This window comes from Cyanidioschyzon merolae, chromosome 18 (genome assembly GCF_000091205.1).
Source record: "Cyanidioschyzon merolae strain 10D DNA, chromosome 18, complete genome".
Lineage (NCBI taxonomy): Eukaryota > Rhodophyta > Bangiophyceae > Cyanidiales > Cyanidiaceae > Cyanidioschyzon > Cyanidioschyzon merolae.
The window spans coordinates 57,700-75,124 of NC_010144.1; the positions used below are offsets into that span (position 1 = coordinate 57,700).

Sequence of the window (17,425 nt, forward strand, 5' to 3'; positions counted from 1 at the left end):
GGAAAACGGCAATCGAAACGTATGGGAGCGGTCAAGTGAAGCGTCCCGGTACCTGGTTTGCGCGCTTCTCTAGGAGAGCACAGGTGCGCGGTGCTCGCGCACCACCACGCGCGACGGTCGCTGCTGCTGGTGCTAAACTCGGGCATCGGCCAGCGGTATTTTCGTCATTCGCGTCCGAGACGGAGTTAGCGAGTCAGCGGCAGCTGGGCGGCTCGATATGGGAGAAAGCGCGTACCCGGTGGTTTCCCTGGTCAGCTGTCCATCCGACCGTTATGTGCCGCCTTCGAACCGAGCGCCAATACGGGATCAATGAATAGGCTGTGTATCGCATTGCGAGGCTGCAGGCGAACCGAAAAGCGCGCACAAGTCTGCGGCTCCAACAGACGTATTCACCAACATGTATCGATATGTGCTGAAAACCCGCAATCGGGAAGTATCCCGGAATACGCACCATGCCTCAGCAGACATGGCCTGGACTCGTGCGTCTGGAGCACGATTCCCTAGTTGTCGATGACATTGCATTCGGGGCGCTGTGCGAATGCTGCTTTTGAGCACGGGCTGCTGCAAGTATCCGCAGCTTTCGCTCATCCTCAATCGCAAATTGTACGATCAGGCGTCGCCCCTGGTGCGGAGCAGGCAACACGTTGGGATTATTGTTGACGAGTCGCAAAGCTCGAAGCGCTGCATCGTGCGTTGCAAACTCTACAAATGCATACGCACATACCCGTTGCTTGCGACTTCGTTCCCGAGCAATGCGCACCTGTTTGATGACGGCTGGTTTGGCGTCGGTTTCAGTCGATGCTCCAGCTTGGGCAAAAATCGCCTTGATCTGAGCGATACGCAGGCTGCGCGGAATATTATGAACGCTGAGTAGTGTCCGGGATACAAAGGTATGGGGATTGCGGCGTAGTTTTCGCTGTTTCGCCTGCTCTAGGCGCTCTCGTAACGCCAACTCGGACTCGCTGAGACCCGCTGCTGCCGGTTGGTGGCGTTCGATGACACCCTCTAGGGCGAGATAAAGATTACGACGATCCGAGTGATGCGCTCGTGTCAGCATGGACTGTTGTCTCTGGGTGACGACCTGGGCGACGTCCGTGCGCGATAAAGCCCAACTGAACTGTAAACGCTGGCCATGGAGTTGGAAAGCAGATTCATGGAGAGAGGCGGGTGCGTCAGAGGAGGCCTCGTTCAAGACGCGTTCAGCGGATGCGCGTTCCGCGAAACAGACAAAAGCTCGACCGCGTGGGAGTCCCGTAATCGAATCGCGGACCAGAGCACAGTACCGAATAGGTCCGTAGGGCTCCAGAAGCGCCTTGACTTGAGCGGCTGTTGCATCCAACGGTACATGACGCACAAAGAGTGTGCACGCGAGCATGGCTCTTGCTCGATCTTCAGAGGTGCCAGCGCCGACTCGAGACGCTTCACCGTCGCGTCCAGAGGACGTATGAAGTGGCTTTGCCTGATCCGCCTCGGGTTGCATCGAGTCGCTGGAACTCGCCTCCAAACGCTCTATTCTTGTTGTTGTTGTTGTTGTTGTTGCTGCCGGTCGTTGACGTTTTCGCGATCGATCGCTGGGGGCATGGGCACCGTCTGCAACCGGCGTCTGCGCGGCTGTCTCTGCAGGCAACGCACTCGCAGGGGTGTCGGCTTCGTGGGAGGCGTGCACCACCTTTGTTGTGCATGCCTCTGACGAAGATGCGCGACCGTCTCCTTCAGTGTTAGCGTTTGAGTCCCGGCTTGCATCGGATGCGTTGTCTGCGGTCGACGCTTGCCGCTCGCGGTAGTCATCGCGCGAAAGCGCCCGATCCAACGCAAGCACGCGCCCACAGAACGACTGTCCATTGAGGCGCTGGACTGCAGCGTTTGCGTCCGCCCGGGTAAAGTACTCGGCAAAAGCGTAGCCAGCCCAGCAGGTATCCGAGGACGCCCCTCCGGTGGACGCTGCTTTGCGAGGCACGTTTACTGCAACCAGAGGTCCAACCTGGCGTAAACGCTCCAGCAACGCATCCAATGAAAATCTAAAGGGAAGATTGCGAAGAATGACCCGGCACTGCTTTCTCGTGCTGATACCAACAATCTGGGCACTGAGTCCTTCGCGCTGATCCGTACTAGGTTCGTGTTCCAGCACCAGGTCGTGCAACATGCCACAGACGTTCCGTGCATCCACCCAGGTTGGTAAAATGAGCTCCCGCTCTCGCTCTTGGGTATAGGTCGGTGCGAGCGCACCCGTTGCCGTACTCAAGCCGTTTGTCGATGCCCCGGTCCATACCTGGGTGCCGAATCGCTCTAGGACGCTGCGAAAGCGCGTCTCTTGGGCAACGCTCCAGGCGGCCGCATCCCGTCGTCGAACACGTACCGTGCGTAGGGGCAGTGCTCCTTCAACGGGTCGTCTGACTGGTTCAGACCGCTCAGTGGTACGCTGTAGCGGGTTTTTCCCGCGTTGCGCTGGAACCAGTGCAGCTTGCAAAGTGGCACGCACTAGCTCAGAGACGCTGTCGCTGAGGTTGCTCGCAGGCTCCGAAGCTGCTGCTACTGCTACTGCTGCTAACTGTCTCTGGTGCACAAGTTTCAAGGCCTGTTCGGCGTCTCTAGTGAGAATGTACTCAATATAGGCCTCACCTGTTTTCGGTTGCACCAGACAGCGACGTATCGGTCCGATGCGTCCGAAGAGCTCCGTTACCGCAGCTCGACGACAGCTCGATCGAGGCACTCCGCTGAGCTTTAGCGCTAAGCGGGGCTCAGCTGCACCAGCTTTCATCACGTCCGTCAATGAACAAGCACGTGTTCGTTAGAGCAACGAAGCAGTATGGACACGTGCGTGGTGTGTGCCCCGTGATCGCTACGCTTTTTCGACGCAAAGCCGCAACGACCTGCTCCAGGCGAGCGGCGAACGCCCCAGACGTACAGTGCTGGTGCGAGACGCCCGGAGCGTTCCATGCGGTGGGAAACGTCCCCGCCGCCTCCTCCTCCTCCTCGTGCACACAACCGACACCGCCAAAGCACAAAGCGTGAAACGTGATCACTGGTACGGAATAGCGTCAACACTGGGTGCTTGTTCATGGATGGGCTATGGACGGTGGTCCCGGGCAGTGCCGTGCGGTGGGAAACGTCCCCGCCGCCTCCTCCTCCTCCTCGTGCACACAACCGACACCGCCAAAGCACAAAGCGTGAAACGTGATCACTGGTACGGAATAGCGTCAACACTGGGTGCTTGTTCATGGATGGGTTATGGACGGTGGTCCCGGGCAGTGCCGTGCGGTGGGAAACGTCCCCGCCGCCTCCTCCTCATCCTCCTCCTCCTCCTCGTGCACACAACCGACACCGCCAAAGCACAAAGCGTGAAACGTGATCACTGGTACGGAATAGCGTCAACACTGGGTGCTTGTTCATGGATGGGCTATGGACGGTGGTCCCGGGCAGTGCCGTGCGGTGGGAAACGTCCCCGCCGCCTCCTCCTCATCCTCCTCCTCCTCCTCCTCGTGCACACAACCGACACCGCCAAAGCACAAAGCGTGAAACGTGATCACTGCTACGGAACAGCGTCAACACTGGGTGCTTGTTCATGGATGGGTTATGGACGGTGGTCCCGGGCAGTGCCGTGCGGTGGGAAACGTCCCCGCCGCCTCCTCCTCATCCTCCTCCTCCTCCTCGTGCACACAACCGACACCGCCAAAGCACAAAGCGTGAAACGTGATCACTGGTACGGAACAGCGTCAACACTGGGTGCTTGTTCATGGATGGGTTATGGACGGTGGTCCCGGGCAGTGCCGTGCGGTGGGAAACGTCCCCGCCGCCTCCTCCTCATCCTTCTCCTCCGCCTCGTGCACGCAACCGACACCGCCAAAGCACAAAGCGTGAAACATGATCACTGGTACGGAACAGCGTCAACACTGGGTGCTTGTTCATGGATGGGTTATGGACGGTGGTCCCGGGCAGTGCCGTGCGGTGGGAAACGTCCCCGCCGCCTCCTCCTCATCCTCCTCCTCCGCCTCGTGCACACAACCGACACCGCCAAAGCACAAAGCGTGAAACGTGATCACTGGTACGGAATAGCGTCAACACTGGGTGCTTGTTCATGGATGGGTTATGGACGGTGGTCCGGGTGCAAACCTGCTTGGCGGGTACCAACTTGGTCGTGGTTTACGCGTGTGACAAGCGTACCCGAAGCGCGTATCGTCATGAATGGATTTCGTGCTTGGTAGGCTGCGGACTGGATGCAAAGCTGCTCGATGCAGTGTAGCAGCGGAGTCGATGTTGGATAGCAGCAGTGTTTGGTTGACGTGCATCACTGGGGTTGCGTGAGTGAGGCATCAGGAATCACGTTATAGAAAAAGATGTATGTCAACGATGAGCACTCAGGGCATGATCGCGGGGGAGTCGAGGTCGCATCATCCGGCATCCGCAACGATCGAAAATGATGTTGCTTCCCTGCTGTTGGCGGCTATGTGTTCGGTACCAGGTATTGTGTTCGGGTGCAATACGCAACGTCCATCGCTCAACAAACATGAAGGATAAGTAGCATGGCGGAGGAGTTTCAGAGGAGCGCGGATCCCTGGACCGGTTGCGCTGCTCGCGCTCGGTAAATGTTTCCGATCCTGTTCTCGGCGAATAGGATCGATATTCAGAGAGCAGTAGTACAGGATTCGGGACACTAGGTCGACTTTTTGAAACGGCTGGTTCGGCGAGTTGCCGCTGCAATTCATCAAGTCACTGAAATCAAGATGAATTGTGATGTCGGCGAACACCGGTGCCGCAAAGTAATCCATTTCGCGATCCAATGCATACGTACATGCCTCCACTAGTCCCATTTGCTTACACGCAGCACGCTGGAATCATGCGCTCTTCAACTTGTCGATCTTTCTGTTCTAAAAAAACTCCCGGGTGTAGTGATTCGCGTGGCTGGGTCCCCGGGCTCAGAAACTCAACGTCGTGCCTTGACGACTTTATATACAACTCCGGCCGAAATATCACTGAAACGCTCAAGGCAAATACGGATCGAGTTCATTCGAAAGAGGAATTCCTCTATCTTTGAGTCCATCGCCAAAACCGCATTCGATAGCAGGATGAAACCTCGTACGAGATACGCTCCAAACACGCCCGTCTCTTTTTTTCGGAATGAAGAAAAAGGGCCCTGGACTCGAACTCGACTCGTCGCAGCGATCACTTGTAACGGAGATTGCGTCACAGTATTGCACGACGGGATCGTAGACGGGGTGGAATTTCTCGACTTGCTCTCTAGCCGAGATTTTCCTTCGGGTTCAAGTTCCATTATGGACGACAATGCGTTCCATGAATCCGGTATTAACTGGAACAAAGTGAGTTTTCGTTGGTGCAGAAGAAAGCGATTGCGGTGAGGGCATTGCTCAGAAAAAGCGTGAGATCGTCGAGTACGGCACTGGGCGGATACCCGGCACAGAGGGTTACCGAGGCGAGCCTTCTCTACCCGTCCAGGGCAGGTACTGGGCTATGAAACAGGCGCATGTCGCACTGCAGGGCGGCCCACGGAGCATGCATAATGGTGAATGCACGGGAGTACCTGACGAGTATCCTTTGGAAGCGCTGGGCGGGCCAAACCGGTGCTATATACAAAGAAAATGAAAAACGCTCGAAGCGAAGATCATAACCTGCGACTGGGCCTGCATTGCGTCGGTAAAGAAAATGGAAAACGCTCGAAGCGAAGATCATAACCTGCGACTGGGCCTGCATTGCGTCGATAACAGCGTAGAGCACCGAAATCGGGATTTGAACGCTGTCCCCAACATCCTTCGAATACTGACAACAGAGCTGCAAGAACAGAAGACATCGCCGAATGTACATCCAGAGATAAGAAAGAGTGCGGATAAACAAAACAGTCACCGACAAATCCAGTCATGGCCGGTGTTGATAACATCAGAAACAACCCACAGCTCTCATGTGAGCGCCCCAGTACGAGCACCCGTTCCAGTTTGATTTGATATGCATATAGACGAACGTGGGAAAACGAACCCCAAACTCTGGATGATTTCAAGACATACCCCAGAATATGAGTCCGAGACCAGGATGCATCCGGCAGGGCAGCGGCTGGTTTCGCGTCGCTGGTCGGGTACAGGACGAACACCACGAGGCCCCAATTAGTTTGCAATCCGAGCGAATCCACTCCGTCGGCACCGCTATCCGAATATCCCCGTCTTTCATCAACAACAGAGCAAGTGGCATGTTGGTGCTCAAACTCTAGGCTAGCGCTACATTACCGGTGAGATGGTGTTGGAGCATCTCGACCAGGCGCGAGATGACCAGTTTTGGTGCCTGCGAGCGCACCACTAGCGCTACCCGCGGCGGTGTGGACTCGACAACCATTTCGCCCAACATTGGTGCACTGAGACCCATCTGAGCTGCCCAGAACACCTGCCAGACAGACGCATCAGTCGGCTGGAGCCAGCGCTCCGCCATGATCGACAAGGTCTGTGTCAGCGCCCGGAGACGCGTCCGAACGTCTGATACCGTCTGCGAGGCGGCTCGCTCCCAGTTGAAACGCTCTTCAGCAGCGGATCCCAAACGATTCCACTGGTCTAGAAAAGCTGCTCGATCAAGGGAGCGAGGTGTCGCGTGGATCGCCTCCATGACCGGTATCGTATCGGAAAAGTAGAGCACCCCCAGTGGTGTGCACTTGATGGCAATTTGCACCAGATTCGCTCGTTGATCAGCGAATGCTTCCTTCTGGATGGTGAGCGGGAGCACCACCACCGCACTGTCGCCTCGTTGAAGGATTGGTGGCTCCGTTGTGAAGCGCGGCGGTGCCACGACCCCAAAGATGTTCTTGTTCAGTTGAATCGCAAAATCACCGACGCCCTGAGCTGCGGCAATATTCTCCAACAGCAAACGCAGCTGCATGCCATGCGTCTCATCAAATGACGATGACGATGTCCGAGATCGCACCAGTCCACCGGTAATACGTAGCCCGTGTCCGGCCTCTGTCGATAAGAGCAAGCGAGGCGGAATATGATCAGGAGCCGCAGGCAAAGGAACCTCATTCCCGCTTGGCACCGAACGGGACGCTGAGGTCGAGCGCTCTGTCGCTGTCGCTGTCGCTGTCGCTGTCGCGGGGAGCGGCACTCTAGCGGTTGCTTGGACACCACCAGCTCTTTCTGGGTGCATATCTGAGCCCGCATGCGCCAGCGCCTGCGTTTCGAAACGTGTGGAACGGACCCATGCCAGCCTATGTGACGACAGACCAAGCACCGAAGCGATGGATCCGAGTTCGTCTTGGAACTCTTGAAGCAGCGCCGGGTCCTCGTTGAAAACAGCATGCAGTGGTATTGCTGGTGGCTTTTCTTCGTGGGCGAGACGTTCCACTTCGCTAAGCGTGATGCTGGACGTCGTTGCCGACGGAGCCTCTTGGTCGAGCAGCCAACGATAAAAGAGCGCCCGAGCGCGCACCTCGGGGCGTCCGCTCTGCGCGATAGCCACCTGGCACGTGTGCTCCAGGGCCGCTGCAGCAGCACGAAGCTCACTGACCGCCTCAGGCGTCGACTTGCTAGCCGCGCGCTGCCGAGCACGCCCATACAAACGCGCCAGACTCGATAGTATTTGACTCTGGACGGAATGCGTCTCCGACAGAAACCCAGCCTCCTGCTCCGCTGCCCAAATGGACCCACGAAGCACATCACAAAAAATGAGTGGTGCGTATGCGCCTACCAGCCAGAGCAGGGCAACACGTGCTCGCTCATCTTCGAAGCGAACGAGTGCCACTTGGCCATGCTCGTCGTCTGGAGCGGTTGCGAGCTGCACAAATTTCTCTGCTGCTGCCTGGAAGCGATTACCGTACTGACGGAGAAGCACGGTGACCGCCACCAGCACGCGCTCTGTCATCTGCGGTGCACCGCGTCGCGCAAGGCTCAGCAAAGCCTCTACCGCGGCAGGCGCAGCGGCCTCGCACCGCAGGCCCGCAAAGCCGATAGCGTCAACGGCGCGTGTCGCCAGGTTTTGCTCGACGTCGTTCGCATAGCGCTGCAGCTCCGCGAGTATCGCATTCGCATTTGCCGCATTCAACACGTACATGAGAAGGCCGATTTTTTCCTGTTTCACATAACTAGGCTCATTAAAATCACAGAAAAAGCTCTGATAGTGCTTTTCTAGATAGGCTGAATTGGTATGCATGAAAATATGCAGGATCCGGAGTGCAACGTATGCAACCTCTGGCGGCTGCGCACTCGATACCAAAGACACCAGTGCCGGAAGCATCTTGCGCGTTTTGAAATCACCGCTGCTTGATTCGCTCAATGCTGTGGGGAAGCGCTCCAGTAAACGCCACAGGATCCGAATCGTCATGAGGACGACGGCGCAGTTTGCGTGTTGAAGTCGCGAGGTCAGACGCTCGACGATGATTTTCGCCTCAGCAGCGTGCTGGGGATCGTACAGCGATAACGCCTCAAGCAGGGTCAGCTGACCCCATTCACCACAGTCCGGAAGCGCAACCAGGAGTCTTCGAATATGGGTCGCTTCGAGCGACAAGTGGCTGCGCGCAGCGTCATCGCGTTGCGCTGCTCTTCGGCGGATATCCAACCAGGCAGCGATCGCGTTACTGAGGACCACGGCATTGCCGTCTTGAAGAAGGTTGCGAAGCGCATCTAAAAAGCCGCCCTCTATTGCAACGGTAGGATTCACATCATAGAGTTTGGCGACAGCGAGTGCTGCAGTCTTTCGAACGTAGGGGTCTGGATCGGTGAGCGCTTGTCGCAGCGGCGGCACCAGGTACTCTGCAATGCGCTCCAGTCGAATGCAACTCATCGTTCGGATAGCGATTGCTCGGATCAGGGGATTGGGATCCTGCGCATCCTTCACGAAACTGTTGACGGCGAGGATCGCGAGATCCGGCTGATTCTTGGCGTAGTACATGATGTAGAGGTAAACGAGCTTTTTCATCTGGAGGTTACTTGTCTGGCCGCAGTTTACCACATCGGTGAACAGCGGCGCCATATCCTTGCCAACGGTCATCGATGCGATAGTCTGTCGCAGAGCGTGCTTCCGAACCGTGGAGGACGAAGCGTGCAGGTCTTCGCGAATTTCCGAAACCTCGCCCCGCTTTCCACCAGTGAAGAAGTGTAGCGCACGCTTCTTCAAGGACGATAAGCTTGCCATGGTAGCCTTTAACTCCGATGGTGCTGCGAAGATGAACTCGCTGGGTGACTTGGATCGTTCCCCAGGCCGGTTATACTGCGTTTTAACGTGCAGTCGATAGCACGGCTGCTCGGGAGCGAGGAGTCCGCGCTCTCAGTTGCCTGACGTCAGCGTAGGAGTGCTTAACGCTGAGCTTCAAGACCGTTGTCTGCAGAACCTCGTTTGGTTTCTGGCTTTCTCAGTCTGTGGAGAGAACTTGCACAGAATCGTCGGCCCCAACGCAGTGAACGTTACCTATTGAGTGCGTCGAGGCACATGGGCAACTCGCGAGTCGAAACGGTGCGCCGCCTCAATGGCGAACGCCAGCCACGCGCAGGTACCAGTCCGGTGCTACTGGGTGCTGTGTGCACCCTCTCGACAGGCCTCGTGTTTACCGCGAGTGCAGCCGTTGGCATCGCTGGGAATAACGTCAACGACGGCTTCGAAGCTTCTCTCATGCACGATAGAGTTTCCTAGTGTTTTTTAGTCAACGGAGCAGCGCCAGACAAGTTTCGTAGCAACGGTGCGTAACTGCCTGCTCGCTGAGTCGCATCGGCAGAGGCTGTGTTGCTGGGTTTTGGGTGTTGGAAAAGTTTGTTCGGATGGCAACTGGATCATCACCTAAATTCTGCGTTCGGTAGCCTCTCTGGTCCGTATGGGAAATGGCAGGCGGTTATCGTGGAGAGATCTCGGGGGGTGTGAAGGCATCCAAACGTGATATTTTTCTGCTTTCACAGCAATGAGGGAACGAGCGGCATCGTGAAAACACTGCAACTGGGGTGTAGATTGCCCCGAGCACCGTCACTGCCGCTACAGGTCATTTCCATGCCCGAACAAGATAAGAGCTGCACTAGCACGAGGTGACGAGCTCAGCGAGCGTCTTCGCATGAGCATCGGAAACTCCGGAAACCAACGACGACGTTGAGCATGCCCTCATAGGTCCAGCGGCATGCATCGCCGCATCAACGCATAACTGCGGAAAACAGGAAGAGAGCGAAAATCCGCAGCCTGCGTGATTTGCGCATGCTCCACGTAAGGAAACAACAAACGCGGCGACGTTTACGTCGTCCTTCGATCACGATATCGGTTCGTGAAGGAACGATGGTTCGAGCACGTTGCGACTCTTCGGGAATACGCTGACGAAACGAATACCAGCGGCATTGCGTCGAATGATCCACTCCGAAAAGACGACCGTGATTCCTCCAACTTCATACCCCATCCGCAAGCACGTATAGTTGCACTTGGTATGAGGATTCTGCAGATCTATTCAAAGTTTGGAACCAGCCGCAAAGCAAGAACGAAGCGAGCACTACCATAGCCCATAGAGACGGGACACCGCCAGAGATCATAGCACACCGGGCGACACAATGCATCCATCGATGAATGCCGGGAAGTATCGTCCAATAATATTCATTATTGACGCAATTTTCGAAGCAACCCGACACAATGCATCCATCGATGAATGCCGGGAAGTATCGTCCAATAATATTCATTATTGACCCAATTTTCGAAGCAACCCGACACGATGCATCCATCGATGAATGCAAGGAAGTATCGTCCAATGATATTCATTATTGACCCAATTTTCGAAGCAACCCGACACGATGCATCCATCGATGAATGCCGGGAAGTATCGTCCAATAATATTCATTATTGACCCAATTTTCGAAGCAATCCCCTGCGGGACACGTTTCCATCCAGCGCCGCCTCTGAGCGCGTCGCGGCGCTTTCTCAAGCGCTATCCCGGTCGCGTTCGCGTTGCTGGAATATGCGGAGCAACGCTCATACCGACTAGACGCTGGACTGCATACCGCTCGAGCTGGTACCGCTACTATGTTTACGGAGGCAGCGATACCGTTCCCTTGGCGACAACGAGGGACCAGGCTTATGGCCTGTTCCGGGCGCGAGTTCCTGTGTGGGTTGCGACGCTGGAACTCGAGCTGTAACACGTTGCGAGAACCGCAACAGGCTACGGTGCGGCAGCTGCTCACCATGCGTGGTCGAAAGAAGAGCAGCAAAGAGGCAGAGCTGCAGCGTGACGATGACGTGACAAAAGCGGCCTCGGGAAAGGAGGCCACAGCGGCGGCGGCAGCGGCGGCAGAGGGCTCTGAGCAAGCTGCGGCCTCGGATGCTGCCGGTGTGTTGCGGGACATGCCTGCAGTGCTGCGAGAGCGGCCACACTGGTACCTCGTGCAGACGGTACCTGGGCTCGAGGATAACGTACGAATCACGCTTGAGGCGAAGGTGCGCAATACGCCGTCGATGACGGATAAAATCACGCAAGTGATCGTGCCCAAGCTGAAGGCGATGCAGCTTTCTGCGGGCGGTGAGCGTGTCGAGTTCGAAGAAAAAGTTTTTCCTTGCTATGTCATGGTAGAGATGGTGCTAAACGAGGAGACCTGGGAGTTTGTTCGCTCAACTGCCTATGTTGTTCAGTTCGTAGGCCGGGACCGTGCTCGTCGATCGCGGGCGGGTGGGGTCGTCGGCGGACGCGGTCTCGTCCAACCGCAACCGCTTTCAGAGAGCGAAGTGCGTCGAATATTCGATCAGATCTCCGTAGGATCATCCATTGTCTCGCAGGAGCTGAAAATCCAGGCCGGTGACTTTGTAAGGGTGCGGCAGGGGAACCTCGCTGGTCACGAAGGAGTCGTAGCCTCGGTTAGCCCAGGTCGAGGCAAGCTTACTGTGAACCTCCGCTGGCTCAATAGAGACGTGCCTACAGAATTTGGATTAGAAGAGGTCGAGAAGCTCGATCGAAAATTCGTCGATCTGCCGGCGCCTCCACCAGACGAGGAGTCAGAGGCTGAGCCTAGTGAAGAGAGCGCAGCCACGAAAATACCACGCACCGTACGGCGGGTTCTCCCTGAGGATCGAGTGGAGGCCCTCGAGGCACTCGCGCGACTTGACTACGATTGGAGAATGCTTGTTGCGATGGAACGTCTGGATCGGGTCCCGATGCAGGCCCTGCGTCAGTACTGTCGAGCGTATGGGCTGGGAGCATCTGGTCGGAAAGTCGCCCTCATTGAACGTGTTCGACAACACGTCATTGAAGCGATTCGCAAGGAGGAGGAGCAGGAGGAGCAGGAGCAGGTTGCTGAGAATCCCCCAACGCCCAAAGAGCACTCGGAAACCGTACGCGAATAAACATACGGGCGCGACCAAGTACTGCGCCCTGGACGCACTGTGGCTGGTCGCGAATGGAAGCCAGCGTGCATCTTTCCGTGAACACGGCATCCCGTGGCAGCAACTGCAGCAGCAGCAGCAGTAGCTGCAACGGCAGCAGGTACGGAAGCGATTGGGGTTGCGCTCAGCGTCGGGGCGCCAGCCTTGAGCGCCCTTTTGGATGCACACAGCGATCAGCATGGGCTCCGGGAGCACCAGCTGCTCAAGAGCTCTGGATTATGATCTCTCAGTCGAGGCGCTATCCGCTAGGAACCGCATTTGCGTCGTGTGGCGAGGGCGGGAAGAGTGCTTGGCACCCGAGACGCTCGGCTGGACTCGGGACGTATGCGGCTGTTGCGATGATCCTCACCACCGTATTCATGAGCGAACGGAACCTTCGAGATGTTCAAGTCGTATGTCGCTGCCGCTATGAGCGCAGTAAACACGCTGATCCTAGGATTTGCGGTTAAACGAGCCAGCTGGACCTTGCATGGATGTGTTGCGAGACTGCTTCCGCAGACAGTCTGCCTAGCTCCACAAGCATAGCGCTGCAGTGCGTCCCCGATGGTGCAGCGAACGCCCGAGGACGCTCCACTCTGACGCGATACCGGCATTGTGGGTAGAGCGGACCTTGCCACATCGCCTTTTTCCGCGCTGTGGAAGACGCGCTCGATCGCGGCGCTGCTCACGTTCACACGTGCGATGCAACCAGTACTGGATACGATCAGCAGTATCAGGCCGCAAACCCGGGAACGTATGGCGTCGGTACGAAGCGTACAAAGCGGCTGGCTCGCAAGTGCAACGCGTTCATCGCATTCTGGGGCAAGAAACGCGCTCGCTTCAGGAGGATCCGTCATTCGGGTAGCAGCGGAGACGAATGGCGCCTGCGAGAGGTACGGCGTCGCGCGGGCGTCTGTGGATACGTCAACGGCACGATGCTGAACCCGAAGACTGGTTTTGAGCGTGTTGAACGCAGGAACGCCAAGGCCAACAGCAACGCTCGTCGTTTCCGTGGTTGCGTAGAGCTCGCGCGCCTTCACGTGGAACCTGACGCGATCCACGGAGGCGACACCACACAGAAATACTCCACTGCGGACAGAACGGCAGCATCGGGTATATGGTGGCAACTCGGGTGCAAACACAAACGCTGTTTACACGGCGAGATGCCGGTATGTACGCATACCAGGATAAGAAGAGACGCGTCTGTCGCGATGACTCGAGCGTGCACCCTAAAATGTTGAGCCTCTTTCCGGTGTCATGAGCATCGGCCGGTGCGGGCTTCTCTACGACTGCTTGGTTTTCCGCTCTCACGGATCCCTGGATCGAAAAACGCCGGTCTCTCTTTTGTTGTCAGACTCGATGTCGACTGCCCAATGATGCTGATGGCAGTGTTCAGGAAGTCGCCACAACGTCGCACACAGCTGCTGGCACGGCATGACATGGACTGACAGAAGTTTCCATCTACGCTTTGCTCGCTGAGTTCATCTTCTTTGGGTGCGGCCTCGGAGCGCATGTCGCATTCGTGACGCATTGCTGTGTGGTGAGGTGCTCCCGTCTATCCACGGGATATCGTTAGCACGCGCGCCCTCTGAGCACTGCCTTGGGGCCCGTAAACGCTCGCTTCATCGTTCGGTACCCGCAATCGACGGGCGGCCAGACGCCTCCGGTCGATGCTCACTTCCGTTTCCGCGTCACGGGGCGGGATTCTATGATCTCGGGCCTTTTCTAGGGAACCTCGCGGACTAGTACGCTGTCTGCTGCACGCGCAAGTGCAAGCAGTCCAATTCGGTAGAGGATCTGTGGCGCACAATGTTTTCCATGATGAAAAAGATATCAAACGGAAACCAAGGCGAGAGAAGCATCCAAGAGTGATTCCGATACGTCTACAGTGCCTTTGTGCAAAGCGACGACGCAATCTGCACTCGAAATGATCGCTGCAATGACTCAAGTCCGAGTTCAAGGCCGTTTTCCATGCAAGCACAAGGGATGTATGCTGCTGGGCGCAAATCCCGTGCCAGATACCGTGATGCTGCTTTCAAATGCCGTTTCGCCAATGGCCAGAAAGACAGCAGGATTTTGCCTGTCGAACGATATCGATTCTTTGACGTGGCAAGTTCAGTGAACGTGTAGCATCAGTGTGTAGGGCGACTCGTCAATCACGAGGCGCGAACTGCTGCTTCCACCAGTTGCCTTGAAACCAAAAGATCGAAAACCAGAATCACATGTGATTTGATCATGGTCCATGTAAGGCAACGAGATGCTTCCTGGACGGAATGTCTGCACTGCACCAGGGTACCGCGGGGCTACGAACGCTCGTTCGTGCGGGCGCGTCTCGTCGTCTGATGTCGATCGCAATGAAGCTGTGATTTTCAGCTGCGGTTCGTCGAGTGATCCAACACGGAAAGACTGATCGAAAAATACCTTTAGAACGACGGACGCAATCGTAAGCCCCCGTTTTTCGCCGCACTTTGCCTGCCAAAGCTGTATATCTGAACGTGCTCGACAAGGAGCACGCGGCAAGCACCGGACAAACGGCGCGCTAGTCGATGATCGTCGCGCACACTGCGGACCTTCGAGGCGGAATCCGTTGATAACGTGTACATAAATGTTCATTTGCGGAACAATCGCCCTTAATGGTTGAGTACAAGCCTATATCTTTCTGGACAAATCAGAGACACCATCGACAGCGACCTGCGATGGCATCCCTGTGGACGCGCGCGGCGGCGCCTCTGTCGCGCACCCAGCACACCCGCGTCCGACGGACAGCTCGCGGATGCGCTTCTGGTGCCGAACACCAGAGGCCGGTGTTCATGGCAACCACCGCAGAGGCAGCGGCGGCCTTGGCTTCAGATATAACACCCGAGGACTTTGCAGGCTATGAGTGTTTGCTGTGCCAACGCCGGGGTGCTCTCGTGGTCTGCAGCAACGCAGAGCGGTACACTTGTCGTGCTTGCGTCTGCAGGGCCTGCTTCCGACGCTGGGGCTGGTCGTGGGAGCGCTACACAAGCGCCTCGGTTGACGTACCCTTTCTCTGTCCGAGATGTTTGGTGAGCGAGCCCATTCTAAGCTTCGAGACTGGAATGCTAGAGGAGGAGGAGGAGGAGGCGTCGCCACGCGCGTCAGAAGTTAGCGACACACCAACGTTGAGGGAGAAACTAAGCATGGTACAAGCGTTCTACGCGTGCAGCCGCAGCCCTCTTTTCCGCAGCGAGGACACGTACCGGAACGGTCGACGCCGTCCTGGGACCAAGTTCGGCACCACAGCATCCGAAACGCTCTCTGGCGTGAAGCGCTCGCCGAATCGAGTCTGCGTCTGGCGGCGGCTCGACGCTGCACCCGTCGCACGCTACACATCGGATGGGCGCGAGTTCTTCTGTAGACTCGGGGATGGGACGCATAGTCATCATCCGCTTTTATGGTGCAGTGCATGTCCGGCAGCGTATCATGCGCCGAGTTGTCTCAGCGCCGCCGCTGCTGCTGCTGCTGCTGCTACATCAGTTACAACGACAAGTCTGACATCGGATGAGCAGGAGCAGCAGAACGTTGCGACGACACCACGCACTGGTGTCGACGCAGACCGGCAAACATTCTGGCTCTGTCCGTTTTGCCGTCGCCAGCGTCTACCATGGTGGCAGAACAGCTCAGAATCAGCACCCGGTACCGTGCTGCAGAAACGACATCGACACCAGCGGGTGCAGCAGCGACTGCGACAACCAGCGGCGCTGCTGGAGGCACTCGCGCGCTATTGTCGCAGAACCTGGCCGCCGCGTGTCTTCAGCGGACCCCGGTTCGTAGTGCTCTCTCTCTTTGACGGTTTGGCATCTGCGCGTCACGCGCTGGCCTTGCTGCAGATACCACCGACGCTCATCCGGTACTACGCTTCCGAGATCGATCGAGACGCACTGGCTGTGGCACAGTCGCAGTACCCGGACGTGCTTCAGCTGGGGCCAGTCGAGCACCTGGCCGCCTTTGACGACATTCCCGAGCAGATCGATCTGCTGATCGGCGGCTCACCGTGTACTTCCTTGAGCGGCCTCGGGAAGCGCAAAGGACTGTATCACGGCACATCGGCACTGTTTTTCGAGTTCCTGCGCATCAAACGCGTCATGAAACCGCGTTTTTACCTGTTCGAAAATGTAGCGTCCATGCGTTGTGCCGACAAGCGTCGCATTCACCAGCTGCTGAACGCGAGCAGACTCAACGAAGCAAGCACAAGTGCCGACCAACGAAAAAACAGTGTCCTGGTCGAGTTGGATGCAGCCCGTGTGACCGCGAGCCTGCGTCGACGCCTCTATGTGGCGAACTTCCCGTTGCCCGCGACGGATGCCGCGCTCCCCGATTGGAACCTGCGTCTCCAAGACGTTCTAGATCGCGACGGTAGTATTGCCGAGTCGGCCAAGGCGTTCTGTATCACGACGAATAACATGCAGGGTCGTCCAGGAGATTCCCGTTTCAATGTGATTGCAATGCCGGAGCAGGGCGTGCGACGCGGAGTGCGCATCCACGAAGCCGAAAAATGTCTCGGCTTTCCGGCAGGCTACACAGCGGTGTTGGCAAAGCGATCCGAGGGAGCAATGCCCCGACGCTGGCGACTCTTGGGGAATGCGTTTGCACCACCGTTGATTGCGCTGCTTTTGAGGCCGCTGCTAGAGCACAGCGTGATCGGCGCGTATCTGGAGCGAGCTGCGGTGCTCCCGCACCTCGAAGCGGCCTGTCGGGAGCAACTCCGGGGTGATCGCCCGGAGGCGAACACGCTTGTGCTCGTGAAGGTTATGCTCCAGAGGCCATCGCATGCCCAGCTCACTGGAGACGATGAGGGCACGGTGTCTTGCGAGTCGCGTATGCGCTCCGTGGCGGGCGCTCAGCGCACCAACAGCGATACCTGTCTTGTTCGGGGGAGCACGAGATAGCGCATTCGCTGCGCTGCGCTGCGCTGCGCTGCGGTATCGAAGGACGCATTCAGTAGCATGCCATTCGACAGCGGAGTCGTTTCGCCGCTCGTCGCATCTGTGTAGAGGACGCTCTTGCGCCTCAGAGTGCACTTGGCCAGAGCGCTGGATCCAGCCAGCCTCAAATCGACGACGAAAGAGGCGAACGCACCTGTAGGCTGCTACGACTGCTGTGGGTT

At 57.2% G+C, this 17,425-nt stretch overlaps 4 protein-coding genes and 1 non-coding gene across 5 annotated transcripts, besides 3 other annotated features; 2 read left to right on the plus strand and 3 right to left on the minus strand.

Moving 5' to 3' along the window:
- Positions 1-457: 457 nt before the first annotated feature.
- Positions 458-2,758, minus strand: CYME_CMR019C (similar to ribosomal processing, RNA binding, nucleolar protein Nop77; the record flags this gene model as incomplete). The annotated part of the gene is made up of 1 exon (XM_005538287.1): positions 458-2,758. The coding sequence occupies one exon, from the start codon at positions 2,756-2,758 to the stop codon at positions 458-460; it is 2,301 nt and encodes a 766-aa protein (XP_005538344.1).
- Positions 2,759-3,650: 892 nt separating this feature from the next.
- Positions 3,651-5,852: a sequence feature (possible transcribed region).
- Positions 5,853-6,210: 358 nt separating this feature from the next.
- CYME_CMR021C (adaptor-related protein complex 2, beta subunit) lies at positions 6,211-9,117 on the minus strand (the record flags this gene model as incomplete). Its single annotated transcript, XM_005538288.1, has 1 exon — positions 6,211-9,117. The coding sequence occupies one exon, from the start codon at positions 9,115-9,117 to the stop codon at positions 6,211-6,213; it is 2,907 nt and encodes a 968-aa protein (XP_005538345.1).
- A 383-nt stretch (positions 9,118-9,500) lies between these two features.
- Positions 9,501-11,505: a sequence feature (possible transcribed region).
- Positions 10,184-11,862: a sequence feature (possible transcribed region).
- Positions 10,969-12,279, plus strand: CYME_CMR024C (transcription antiterminator protein, probably for organellar transcription; the record flags this gene model as incomplete). The annotated part of the gene is made up of 1 exon (XM_005538289.1): positions 10,969-12,279. The coding sequence occupies one exon, from the start codon at positions 10,969-10,971 to the stop codon at positions 12,277-12,279; it is 1,311 nt and encodes a 436-aa protein (XP_005538346.1).
- Positions 11,488-14,798, minus strand: CYME_CMR025T. The gene has a single exon (XR_002461594.1). It is a non-coding gene; the product is annotated as a hypothetical transcript (transcript).
- Positions 14,799-14,930: 132 nt separating this feature from the next.
- Positions 14,931-17,207, plus strand: CYME_CMR026C (probable DNA (cytosine-5)-methyltransferase 3; the record flags this gene model as incomplete). The annotated part of the gene is made up of 1 exon (XM_005538290.1): positions 14,931-17,207. The coding sequence occupies one exon, from the start codon at positions 14,931-14,933 to the stop codon at positions 17,205-17,207; it is 2,277 nt and encodes a 758-aa protein (XP_005538347.1).
- Positions 17,208-17,425: the final 218 nt, after the last annotated feature.